General features: G+C 40.7%; 1 protein-coding gene across 1 annotated transcript in view; it reads right to left on the bottom strand.

Moving 5' to 3' along the window:
* Positions 1-13,412, bottom strand: part of LOC115129605 (A disintegrin and metalloproteinase with thrombospondin motifs 5-like) — a 32,253-nt gene that overhangs the window by 3,467 nt on the left and 15,374 nt on the right. Inside the window, exons 5-7 of the mRNA XM_029660153.2 lie at positions 5,699-5,882; positions 5,292-5,467; positions 3,205-3,380 (exon numbers count right to left, since the gene is read on the bottom strand). Coding sequence (XP_029516013.1) covers positions 3,205-3,380; positions 5,292-5,467; positions 5,699-5,882 — 536 coding nt within the window. The remainder of the gene's footprint in view (positions 1-3,204; positions 3,381-5,291; positions 5,468-5,698; positions 5,883-13,412) is intronic.

Below are 13,412 nucleotides of genomic sequence, written 5' to 3'. Positions count from 1 at the left end.
TATAAACTTGTCAGCAACGGGTGTGGTTGAAATAGCAGAATTCACTAATTTGAAGGGGTGTATAATATAGTGTATGTCTATCTTCACCATTAGAAGGTGTGATTTAGAATTACAAACTCTTGACGTACAGTGAAAATAAAAAGTATGAGAACCCTTTGGAATTACCTGGATTTATGCATAAATTGGTCATCAAATTTGATCTGATCTTCATCTGAGCCACAACAATAGACAAACATAGTGTGCTTAAACTAATAACTCACAAATTATTGTATTTTTTCTTGTCTATAATGTATACATCATTTAAACATTCACAGTGTAGTTTGGAAAAGATATGTGAAACCCTAGGCTAATAACTTCTCCAAAAGCTAATTGGAGTCAGGAGTCAACTAACCCGGAGTCCAATCAATGAGACGAGAATGGAGATCTTGGTTAGGGCTGCCTTGCCCTATAAAAAACACTCACAAAATTTGAGTTTGCTATTCACAAGAAGCATTGCCTGATGTGAGCCATGCCTCGAACAAAAGAGATCTCAGAAGATCTCAGATTAAGAATTTTTGACTTGCATAAAGCTGGAAAGGGTTACAAAAGTATCTCTAAAAGCCTTGATGTTCATACGGTAAGTCAAATTGTCTATAAATGGAGAAAGTTCAGCACTGTTGCTGAAGGAGTGGCAGTCCTGCAAAGACGACTACAAGAGCACAGCACAGAATGCTCAGTAAGGTTAAGAAGAATCCTAGTGTCAGCTAAAGACTTACAGAAACCTCTGGAACATGATAACATCTCTGTTGACAAGTCTACGATACGTATAACACTAAACAGGAATGGTGCTCATGGGAGGACACCACGGAAGAAGCCACTGCTGTCCAAAAAAAACATTACTGCACGTCTGAAGTTTGAAAAATGTGCACCTGGATGTTCAAAATATTCTGTGTACAGATGAAACTACAGTTGAGATGTTTGGAAGGAACACACAACACTGTGTGGAGACAAAATAAACAGCACACCAACATCAAAACCTCATCCCAGCTGTAAAGTATGGTGGAGGGAGCATCATGGTTTGGGGCTGCTTTGCTGCCTCAGGGCCTGGACAGCTTGCTAAAAATGAATTTGAAAGTTTATCAAGACATTTTGCAGGAGAATGTTAGGCTATCTGTCTGCCAATTGAAGCTCAACAGAAGTTGCGACAGGACAACGACCCAAAACACAGAAATAAATCAACAACCGAATGGGTTCAACAGAAGAAAATACACCTTCTGGAGTGGCCCAGTCAAAGTCCTGACCTCAACCCGATTGAGATGCTGTGGCATGACCTCAAGAGAACAGTTCACACCAGACATCCCAAGAATATTGCTGAACTGGAACAGTTTTGTACAGAGGAATGGTCTAAAATTCGTCCTGACTGGTATGCAGGTCTGATCCACAACTACAGAAAATGTTTGGTTGAGGTTATTACTGCCAAAGGAGGGTCAACCGGTTATTAAATCCAAGTTCACATACTTTTCCCACCCTGCACTGTGAATGTTTACACGGTGTGTTCAACAAATGTGTGTTATTAGTTGAAACCGACTGTGTTTGTCTATTGTTGTGACCTAGATGAAGATCAGATCAAATTTTAGGACCAATTTATACAGAAATCCAGGTATTTCCAAAGGGTTCATACTTTTTCTTGCCACTGTATAGGGAGATGAGGGAGAAGGGTGGATGTGAGAGGGAGTGAAAGAGTGAGTGTGCGAAATGTATATCTTTAAAACCTGCTGGTACTAGGGGGCAGTATTTTAATTTTTGGGAAAAAAACGTTCCCGTTTTAAACGGGATATTTTGTCAGGAAAAGATGCTAGAATATGCATGTAATTGACAGCTTTCGATAGAAAACACTCTAACGTTTCCAAAACTGTAAAGATATTGTCTGTGAGTATAACAGAACTGATGTTGCAGGCGAAAGCCTGAGAAAAATCCTATCCGGAAGTGCCCCAGGTTTTGAATGCGCTGCCTTCCAATGACTCCCTATTTGGCTGTGAATGTACCATCAACGAGCTTACGCTTTCTACGTATTCCCCAAGGTATCTACAGCATTATGACGTAGTTTTACGCATTTCTGTTGAAGAATAGCCGTAGGCGTCCACATTGCGTAAGTGGTCACATGGTGGCTCCGAGAGAGATTCTCACGTAAAATACAGAGGTAGCCATTACTCCAATCGGTTCTAGTGAAAAACGAATTGTCCCGACAGATATATTATCGAATAGATATTAGAAAAACACCTTGAGGATGGATTCTAAACAACGTTTGCCATGTTTCTGTCGATATTATGGAGCAAATTTTGAATATTTTTTCGGCGTTGTGGTGACCGCAATTTCCGGGCGATTTCTCAGCCAAACGTGAAGAACAAACGGAGCTGTTTCGCCTCCAAAAATAATCTTTTGGGAAAAAATTAACTTTGGCTATCTACCTGGGAGTCTCGTGAGTGAAAACATCCGAAGTTCATCAAAGGTAAACGATTTAATTTGATTGCTTTTCTGATTTCCGTGACAAGGTTGCCTGCTGCTAGCAAGGCATAATGCTATGCTAGGTTATGATAAACTTACACAAATGCTTGTCTAGCATTGGCTGTAAAGCATATTTTTAAAATTTGAGATGACAGGGTGATTAACAAAAGGCTAAGCTGTGTTCCAATATATTTCACTTGTGATTTTCATGAATAGGAATATTTTCTAGGAAGATTCATGTTCGTTGCGTTATGCTAATTCGTGTCAGGCAATGATTACGCTCCTGGATCCGGGTTTGAGAGTCACAAGAAGTTTTAAGAAGAATGTGTCAATGTGTCGAATGAAAGCTGTCTTTCTCTCCAATCTATAGACCATTCCTTCAAATGTACTAAAGATGTACAGATGTGTTAAAATACAGTTTACTCGCACACTTTCACTTTACAATTGAGTGTAACGGAGCGGAATGTTTTTATTTTTCAAAATTGTTTGAACGGCTATTTTTACCTATATGCACCTGCAACTTACTACAGGTGAGAGAAATTACACAATTAACAAGAATCATTGCCTCCAAACAAATTATTTAGAATTTTGAATAATTAAGTAAAGGCCATTTTTTATTTTGATTTGGTATTTTCTTGGCGCTGCGCATCTGACGTGAAGTGAAGTGTTTTTTTCAGAAGTGTTTTTTCAATTTCAGTGTGTGTATGTGGATTCCCTTACCTCATCTTGGTGAAGTTGCCTATCACTCTGATGCAGCCGGTGCTGTCCCCTCCACAGATGCCACACTTGTCAAACTGCAGCTTGGAGCCGATGATGCCGTCACAGCCGGTACGTACACACTTGCCCTTCACACACACTGAGCTGCTGTACGGTCGACATTCTGTCCCGTCCACCACCTGGAGAAGGAGATATTAGCATATTGGTTGTTGTTGTTGTTGTAGTCTTCATCATCATAGAGGCTCGCCTCGTAGGAGATTGTTGCTGATTACTGCCGAGGTGTGGTGGTCTCACAGGCGCTTATAGCTGCAGAAGCATTACCCAGGTGGGTGCTACAGATTTGGTGGTAGATGTTTTAGCCTATCTACAAAGGAGGAGTAGCTGTGAACTTCAATGACAAGAGACTGTTATTTTTCTCTCGCTGGCTGTATGATGAACTATCGACGCCACCTGCACTCAACTCTACTTTACTGAACTGCGTCATTATTTATCTGTGGTAGACCATCTCCCTGAAATATATATTTTTAAAGCGACTTTGAGATTCTGTATGAATAGCGGTACATAAAATAAATCTATCATCTTCATCATCATCATCATGGGTATATTATCATGTACAGTGCCTTCAGAAAGTATTCACACCCCTTGACTTTTTACATTTTTTTGTTGTGTTACAGCCTGATCACACACAATACCCCATAATGTCAAAGTGGAATTTTGTTTGTAGAACATTTTTGAAATTAAAACAATTAAAAGCTGAAATGTCAATAAATATTCAACCCCTTTGTTATGGCAAGCCGAAATAAGTTCAGGGGTAAAAAATTGCTTAAAACACATAAGTTGCATGGACTCATTCTGTGTTCAATAATAGTGGTTAATATGACTTTTGAATGACTACCCCATCACTGTACCCCACACATTCAATTATCTGTTAAGGTCCCTCAATCGAGTAATGAATTTCAAGCAAAAGAAGGGCACCGATTGATAGATGTGCAAAAAAAAAGCAGATGTGGAATAGCCTTTTGAGCATGGTGAAGTTATTAATTACACTTTGGATGGTGTATCAATACACCCAGTCACTACAAAGATACAGGCGACCTTTCCAACTCAGTTGCCGGAGAGGAAGGATTTCACCATGCCTGTACACCAAGCATGTACTGAATAAAACATATTCCAAAACATGCATCCTGTTTGCAACAAGGCACTTAAGTAATACTGCAAAAAAATGTGGCTTTACTTTTTGTGCTGAATACAAAGCGTTATGTATGGGGTAAACCAACACAACCCTTCACTTAGTACCATTCTTCATATTTTCAAGCATGGTGGTGGCTGCATTATGTTATGGGTGTGCTTGTCATCGGCAAGGACCAGGGAGTTTTTTTAGGATAAAAATAAATGGAATACAGCTAAGCACAGGCGAAATCCTAGAGGAAAACTTGGTTCAGTCTTCTTTCAGACACTAGGAGACAAATTCACAATTGAGCAGGACAATAACCTAAAACACAAGGCCAAATCTACACTGGAGTTGCTTTCCAAGGCGACATTGAATGTTCCTGTGTGGCCTAGTTACCATTTTGACAGAGCTTGAAGAATAAGAAAAATTGGCAAATATTGTCCAATTCAGGTGTGCGGAGCCCTTAGAGAATTACCCAAAAAGCCTCAGCTGTAATTGCTGCCAAAGGTGTTTCTAACATGTTTTGTCTCAAGGTGGTGAATACTTATCTAATCAAGATATATTAGTGTTTTTTTATTGTTATATTTTATACATGTTCAAATTTTTATTCCACTTTGACATTACAGACTATTTTGTGTAGATTGTTGACCAAAAATGACAATTAAGTCAATTTCAATCCCACTTTGTAACACAACAAATGTGGGAAAAGTCAAGGGGCGTGAATTCTTTCTGAAGGCACTGTATGTATATATCATTATCATGGCTATATCAATATCATCATCATCATTATCATACTAGCAGAATGGACACTACAAGTCTTGCTAACATAGGTAGTGGACTAGTGGAAGACAGCACTCCAAAGTACTGTACCCTCACTCACACTCTTTCACTCCCCAGTGCCCTTCTCTTATTCACTCACCCTCTGCGAGAACACCACATAGTAGCCTGTGCCCTTAGCCCGGCATGTCAGCTTGCACACATCTTTGGGGAGCACTCCTGCGAACTTGGGTACCCACTCCACAAAGGTCTTCATCCCCTTAGGGTCTGTCTGGGGGCCGTTCCGCACCTCACACTGCTCCTGGCGGAAACTCTTACCTAGAGGAGGAAAGTTCCACCACACGTTAGAGTGGGAACATTAGAGTTTCAGACTGTGTGTTTGTGCGTGTGTGTGTGTGTGTAAGAGAGAGTCAAAATATTTACCATTCATTGATCTATTGTAAGCCTGTGTATTTGCCTGAGCAAATGTATACTTATGTGTGCTTATGCGTGTCTATACCACTATGTGATCACACACGTCAGCTAGTCAATCTGCAGTGCTACACTCACTGGGCGAGGGGCACGGGGTGGCACTGCAGGACCTGTAGATGGCTCTCTTGCCGGTGCAGTAGCGCCCATTGTTTCGGGGTGGCGGGTTGTTACATAGACGCTGGGCGAACTGCACCCCTCCACCACACGTCCTCGAACATGCCCCCCACGGACCCCACAAACTCCAACTACCATGGTTAGATGCCTTGGAGAGGAGAATGAGGAGAGGAGAGCGGGAAGATGAAAGAGAAAGAGGAGATATGAGAGATGGAGGTGATAGGAAAGAGATTGAGAGAGAGATAGAGAGAGAAAGAGAGGAGAGAGATCAGAGGAGGAGAGGGAGGAGAGAGATAAGCGAGTACTGTTAAAGTTGCCTAGTGCGCACATTAAAAGTTGGCAGCCAAGCCACGTGTAAAATGTGTGTCTGTGTGTGTGTGTTATGCATTTGTCTGTGCATGTGTGATGCATGTGTTTATGTGTGTGTGTGTGTGTGTGTGTGATCCATTTGTGTATCTGCATGCAGGTGATGGTCTGTGCAAGTTGAATACATTGAGAGGGTTGTGGGGTGATAGAAATGAAAGTAATGATGATGATAGAAATTAAAGTAATGTTCAAAGGCGACCCAGTACATCAAGGCAATGTCAGACTGTTGCATTGTGCTATGCTAGCTCACATGCTAGCATACAACATCTTGAGGGTATAGGGTGAAGTTGCCCCTAGATGCTGATCTTGGGTCAGTTTAGCATTTTCCCAACTAATGGTTAAGGTTAGGATTGGGGGAGAGAAAGCTGATCTGAACTGTCTTGATTTTTTACGATTTGTCTCTATTCTTCTTTTTTGTTTGTTCTGTGTTTTTAATTTTACATTTGTATTATTGCTATATTTGTATATGCTATAGATGTTGATATCATTATTATATAATCTAGAATATTGATATTTGCAATTCCAGAACTGTGATGACATCACAGAGATACATCTATCCTGATTTACCTCTATGACATGACCATTTACCATATATATATATTGTATATACTGTATATTGTTTGTATAGTATTTTGTATTGTTTTAGGTCTTGACGATGAAGGGGAGGTCACGGAGACTGGCAGTCTCTAAAGTGAATGTCAAGTTTCTGTTTTTTACTTTATGTATTTTATGTACTTTGTGTATTTGACTGTTTCTAAACTGTTAGTAAAAACAAATCCATGATATTATTAGACTAATGGTAACAAGTTCCTCATCATGGAAAGATATAATGTTGTTAGTTAGTAGATCTGGGTTCAAATAGGCCTAGTATTCTAATATAATACTTTCAGCATTGCTTAAGCCTGTCTGAGGTGCCAGATGGGCAGGGTTCACACTTTTGGGAGTATTCCATTGGTTCCAATGCGCCAGGCAAGCTCAATCAAGCACAGATTTAAACTCAGGTTCAGTTGTTAGATAGAATAACAATGATTCATTCTACAGGTTCAATTCATTCTAATTCTGAATTCTGTCTTACCTCAACTATCAACCCATATAATTAGAATGATTCATTCTATGGGTTCTATTCATTCCAATTCTATCCCATGACAACTATCAACCTATATAATTACAATGATTAATTATAATTCTATATTCTATCACACTACACTTCATTCTATTGGTTTTTGGGTTGTTAGTTGTAGTGGGTTCAGACCTGGGTTCAGGACCTTGTGCTCAATTGAGCTTTCCTCAGTGGACCAATAGAATAGTCCAAAAACGGTAAACCCCACCCATCGGGCACTCCAAGCAGTATAGAGCAATGATCAAAGTATTTGAAAGATTTCATATAGGTTTTGAACCCAGGTCTGAGTGGGTCATCATGACCAGCGACTGACAGTTGGGCTGAAATAGGCTGTTAAATTAACATGTACTCTCTTACTGACTTAAGGATTATCATTCTTACAGACTAGCCTTCAGCTCAAAGCCATGGAGGGGGATAAGAAAAGTTCGGAGTCCAACCAGAAGAAGGAGGAGGAGTTAAGGAGGATGGAGGAGGAGTTTAAGAGGAGGGAGGAAGGAAATGGAGAAGAGGGAGGAGCAGGTGGAGAGGAAGGAGGTGGAGAAGAGGGAGCTGCAGGTGGAGAAGAGGGAGGAGCAGGTGATGGTGGAAAGGAGGGAGGTGGCGGAGGAGAGGAAGGAGGTGGTAGAGGAGAAGAAGGAGGTAGCGGAGTAGAGGAAGAAGGTGGCGGAGCAGAGAAAGGAGGTGGAGGAGGATAGGAAGGAGATGGCAGAGGTGAGAAAAGAGGTCGAGGTGGCAAGGAGGGAGGTGGAGAAGAAGGAGATGCAAGTGGAGAAGATGGAGAAGACTGCAGGGAGAGAAGAGAAGATTCTGAGAAGAGAGAGGTGGCAGATTGTTCTGAAAATCAAGTGGCTGATGGAAGAGAGGATGGCTGTCAGGGAGGAAAAGGAGAATGTTCTGAACTGGGAAGAGGATGTGAAGGTGAAGGAGAAGGGATAGGAAGTGGAGAGGTTGAAGTGCAGCTGGAGAAAGAGAAAGAGTTGACAGAGGGAAAGACAAGGAAGATGGAGAAGGAGAAGGAGAGGCTGAGGAAGGAGAGAGAGGAGGTGGAAGGAAACGGAGTGAGGATGGAGAGGGAGAGGATGAAAATGAATAGACTGGGGCAGGAGTCAATGTTGAAGAGATGGAGAGAGGAGGACTCTGGCAAATCAAGCCAAACTCCTGGACATAAAGAACGGAGAGATAGAGAAGAGAGAAAAGGACAAGGAGTCAAGGAGTGGATGAAGAAGGAGTTGGAGAGGAGGAAGGAGGAGCGAGAGGCGTTGGTGAATGAGAGACAGAGGCTGGTGAGTAGGATGGTCGAGAATGAAAGAGAGATGAAATCCTACAGGGACAGTTGCTATGTAGCATTAAGGTCAGGAGTAGAACATTTTATAGCCCTAACCCAACACATAATCAATAAACTAACAATGGACTGTAACCCCTCATCTTTGATCCTAGGATTAACCTAACCCCCCTATGTCCTGTTTTTATTTTGTTGCAGCTCTCAATGGGTTGTTGTATCCCCCTCCTCTTCACCCTTAGGCCCCCCAGGGGGACCACCCTCCAGCAGGTGTGAAACCTCCTGCCCTCTCCTATGCTCTCCTCACCTATCCTCCAATCCCATCCGCTCCCCTCTCCTCTTCCCATCCAAAATAAACCTGCATATTTTCATTGAACATTTTGTTTGTGATTACTTTGAAATAGATCATTGGTCTAGATAGATCTACTGTATATTCTAGTTAGATGTCTAGCAAGTTGGTCTAGATATACAATATAGACCGTGTTTGGGAATCTACTCTGAATATATAGTTTACCAAGCTACCAAAATACTGCACACGGGAAGAAGTTAACCTACACTAAATCTACCCTTAAGAAAAATATCATTTACTTATCTAAAGTTACTAAATCTGAAATTGCAAGAACAGATCACTAGAGTCAGACGTTGACAGAATGAGTCATTTTGCCTATTAAACACAAAAACGATGTATCAAGTGAGAATTAGGCAGGTCTGCTGCTGAAAAAGAAAGGGAATTCTTGCCAACAACCATATATATATATTTTTAAGTAGTGTATGTTTCCAGTGATTAGCTACACCACTACATGGCAAAAAAAGTAATTAACTACTGAAAATACAAACAAGCTTCTGTAAAATGTGGTTAAATTACTAGTTGCAAAACATGTAGTTCACGACTCCACAACACTGAATATGTCTAGTTGGTCTAGAACTATATTCTAGTTAGGTGACTATAGCCTGACATATCATTAGTGTCAATAGCCACAAGTCAAAATATGAATGACCAAAGCATATACAGTAGGCTTTGTATATTCTGTTGACAGTGATTCAGGTGGGATGTCTCTTTTAATAATTCAAAATGAAGTTACACTGTAACTCTAATAGAAGGAACATTTTTTGAACGTAATGTTTCAACACAAAGACAACCAGAATGGTGGTTACGATTAAAGTATAGTGAGTTCTGTGCTGCTTGTCATAAGAGAGACTGAAACTCAGGGACTCAGAAGTTGAAAAGACTCAATAGAAACAGCCTGCTAAGAGGACAGTCTGAGTGGAGGGAGACATAGTAAACACACAGGCATGCCCACATACAAAAGACACATTCTTTCCCTCCTTCTCCGACCTGCCAAAAATACACCCAGTCACTCCTCTGGTAATCTTGTTCCAAATCAAATTCAATGGAATTAGATTAATTGAGAGTGTGTGACAGTAAAGCCTAAATAAATGACAACGTTACGGGAACCTTCTAATTCGTTCCAACTCTCTCCTACCCTCCCTCTACCGCTACACTGAGAGTACAAAACATTAAGAACACCTTGTACATGTAAAGACTAGATTCAATCAAGAATAGTCTGATGGGTGACAATATTAGCCTACCACTTGTGAATGATATATTATTACTTGTGAATGATGCCCAGCTTAAGGCAAGAAACAGTGCCTGCCTTTTTTTTGCGACTTTTTAAAATCATAGTCACACACCTCATGTAGGTAGGCCATAGGCCGATATATTTTGACAAGGTTTGTAATCAAGACATTAAAGTGGCCAAATAACTTCTTAAATTGAAGCACATTAATCCGCTTTACAATGGGTGTACAGCCTAACTGGCATACATACTCAGAGCGTGAATTTCAAGTTTGGGGGATAACTTTTTCACCATAAAAATGCACCTTTATAATAAAAGCAGTACATGCATAACCGCATTTGCGGTCACTATTGAGAATGCTGATTTCCATTTCCACATTTTAAGCTAAACGTTCTGATCTGTTGTGTCAGGCTCATTGCTTAAAACAGTTTTTTTTATGCTAGTGGTTGTATTAATTTGGGATCCCACAATTGTCCCAGACTATGTTTGGAATATTTTTTTCTTTCTCAGAATAGGTCAACTTTTGTACTATGGGGGATAGTAGATTGACGTAGGCTAGTGCTTTTGCTGTTTGTTAGGCCTAATCATCTTGTTGGCTGACGAAAAGTAAATGTGGACAGTTCTTCCAATATCTTCAATATGCGCCTCGGAATTGGATAAGGACGTGTGCAGTTGCATCCCCGATGTGTCTGTCTTCACTTGTAGCCTGTGAGAAATACTCAATCACATGATGGAGAGCAATGTGAGTGAGAGGTGCTTCGTCACACAGCCGGGAGAAGGGAATTATAATTATTATATTCAGCCCAAGGGCACAATGGCCACTGGCATGAACTTTTTTAGGGGGCATTACGGCCACACAAAAGGGATGGAGCTGGGAAATTCGAGGCACTATCAAGTGCTTGTCAAATTGTGAATGAGAGACTGATGAAGTGTGTACAGCCTGCTCTAAAAAACAAAGCAGTGCTCATGCCTTTCATGCAACTTTTTTCAAACCATCATTAAAGTCACATCATGAAGCCTTAGAATGTATTAAAAATCAAAACATGTAGCCCAACATTGGTATCTCAACTAAAGTTACATAAATAGCTCTAAATTAAGCATATAGGAGTACCGGTTTCTTTGTTAACCTCTTCAGTCGACCCTCTACTTTTTTGAACATTCTGTTAAAAATCGCGCAACATTTCAGCGCCCTGCTACTCATGCCAGGAATATAGTATATGCATTTGCTTAGTCTGTGTGGATAGAAAACACTCAGACGTTTAAAAAACTGGTTAAATCACTGCTGTGGCTTTACCAGAACGGCATTTACATCGAAAAGCACAGGAAAAACTGATCACTGAAAATGGGAAAATATATCCATGCGCTACTTGATCCCATTGATAAAGGTGAACCACAATTAATTGACTGAGGTTGCAGTACCTACAGCTTCCACACGGTGTCTAGAGTCTTGTCATTTCCCTTCGAGTTTTTTCTTGGTCAAACACATGCAGGACACCGTATCTAATCCGGTCTAGGACCGGATATTTTCGTTGAGTTTCTAGCCGGACATTTTTCCAGACGGACAGCTAATGATCTTTACATCGCCTCCTGATGAATTTTATCGCTTATTAACGTTTACTAATACCTAAAGTTGCATTACAAACGTATTTCGAAGTGTTTTGTGAAAGTTTATCGTCGACTTTTTGAATGAAAAAAAATGACGTTACGTTTTGAAACGATGTTTTTTTCGTTTATCACACAGTCTACATATAACGATATCTAGGCTTTATATGGACCGATTTAATCGAAATAAAGACCCAAATAGTGTTTATGGGACATCTAGGAGTGCCAACAAAGAAGATGGTGAAAGGTAATGAATGTTTTCTATTTTATTGTGCGGTTTGTGTAACGCCGAAATGCTAATTATTTTGTTTACGTCCCCTGTGGGTCTTTTGGGGTGTTGCATGCTATCAGATAATAGCTTCTCATGCTTTCGCCGAAAAGCATTTTAAAAATCTGACTTGTTGCCTGGATTCACAACGAGTGTAGCTTTAATTCGATACCCTGCATGTGTATTTTAATGAACTTTTGAGTTTTAACTAATACTATTAGCATTTAGCGTAGCGCATTTGCATTTCCAGAGCTCTAGTTGGGACGCAAGCGTCCCGAGTAGAAGCAACAGGTTAACAGCTCAACACAGATTAGGCGCAGAATATTCTTTCTACTATATTCAGTTATTTTCAATTCTATTCTTCATACTAATAATATAAAATACTGCCACGGAATTCTAAGCAAATCTTGTCTACTAAATGAATTAGCATAGCCCACAGCCATATGGCATAGCCAGATCAGGGCCGAACATAAGGACGACTCAGAGTGTGCTATTCTGTTCTTCGGAAATAGACTACATTTTCTTCAAATCATGTTTCCTTAGACCTGTCTAAAATAAATAATGGATTTACTGTGATGGTGTAGCCTATATTACATGGATTTATTCGACTTAAAATGTAGATGTTCCAAAGGTCTGCATCAGTGGCTTGTAGGCTATGCGTGGAAGTTAGGAGATGCTAAATGTGCTTATAATAATTAGGGTCAATTACCGTGAGACGGGCAGTTATTTGCTTGAGAATCACAGGCTGACAAAATTTCATGACCGCCACAGCCCTACACCTGGCCCCTACTAACATACCCCGTTCAAAGGCAGTTAAATCTTTCGTCTTGCCCATTCACGCTCTGAATGACACACAATCCACATCTCAACTGTCTCAAGGCTTAGAAAATCCTTCTTTAACCCGTCTCCTCCCCTTCATCTACACTGACTGAAGTCGATTTAACAAGTGACATAAATAAGGGATCAAAGCTTTCACTTGGTCAATCAATGTCATTGAAAGAGCAGGTGTCCTTAATGTTTTGTACACTCAGTGTATATTTCCTGTGGCACTTGTCCACACTTTCACCTAACTCCATCCCTGCCTCTCATTCTCTCTGTCCCTCTCTCTATGTTCCCTCCCTCCCTCATTCCTCTTCTCCTTGTTTTAAAGTGTCTCTCAATGCTATTGTTTGGCACTCTCACCCTACTCACCCTACTCCACAGTCCACCAGCCCCCCTCTACTACCACTCTCCCTACACTCCTCCCTCTCTCCCACCCTCATTCCTCTCACCAAGTAGTATAATTTGAGATGTTGTCACCCTATTGGGCAGGAGGTAGCCTAGTGGTTATAGCGTTGGGTGAGTAATCGAAAGGTCGCTGGTTGGAATACTGAGCCGTCAAGGTGAAAATCTGTTGATGTGCCCTTGAGCAAGGTATTTAACCCTAATGTGCTCCAGGGGTGCCATAGCACTATGGTTGATCCTGT

The sequence above is a fragment of the Oncorhynchus nerka genome, linkage group LG5 (genome assembly GCF_034236695.1).
Source record: "Oncorhynchus nerka isolate Pitt River linkage group LG5, Oner_Uvic_2.0, whole genome shotgun sequence".
NCBI classification, from domain to species: Eukaryota; Metazoa; Chordata; class Actinopteri; order Salmoniformes; family Salmonidae; genus Oncorhynchus; species Oncorhynchus nerka.
Note: the sequence above shows the minus strand (reverse complement) of the source record. Positions and strands in the feature narration are given on the sequence as shown.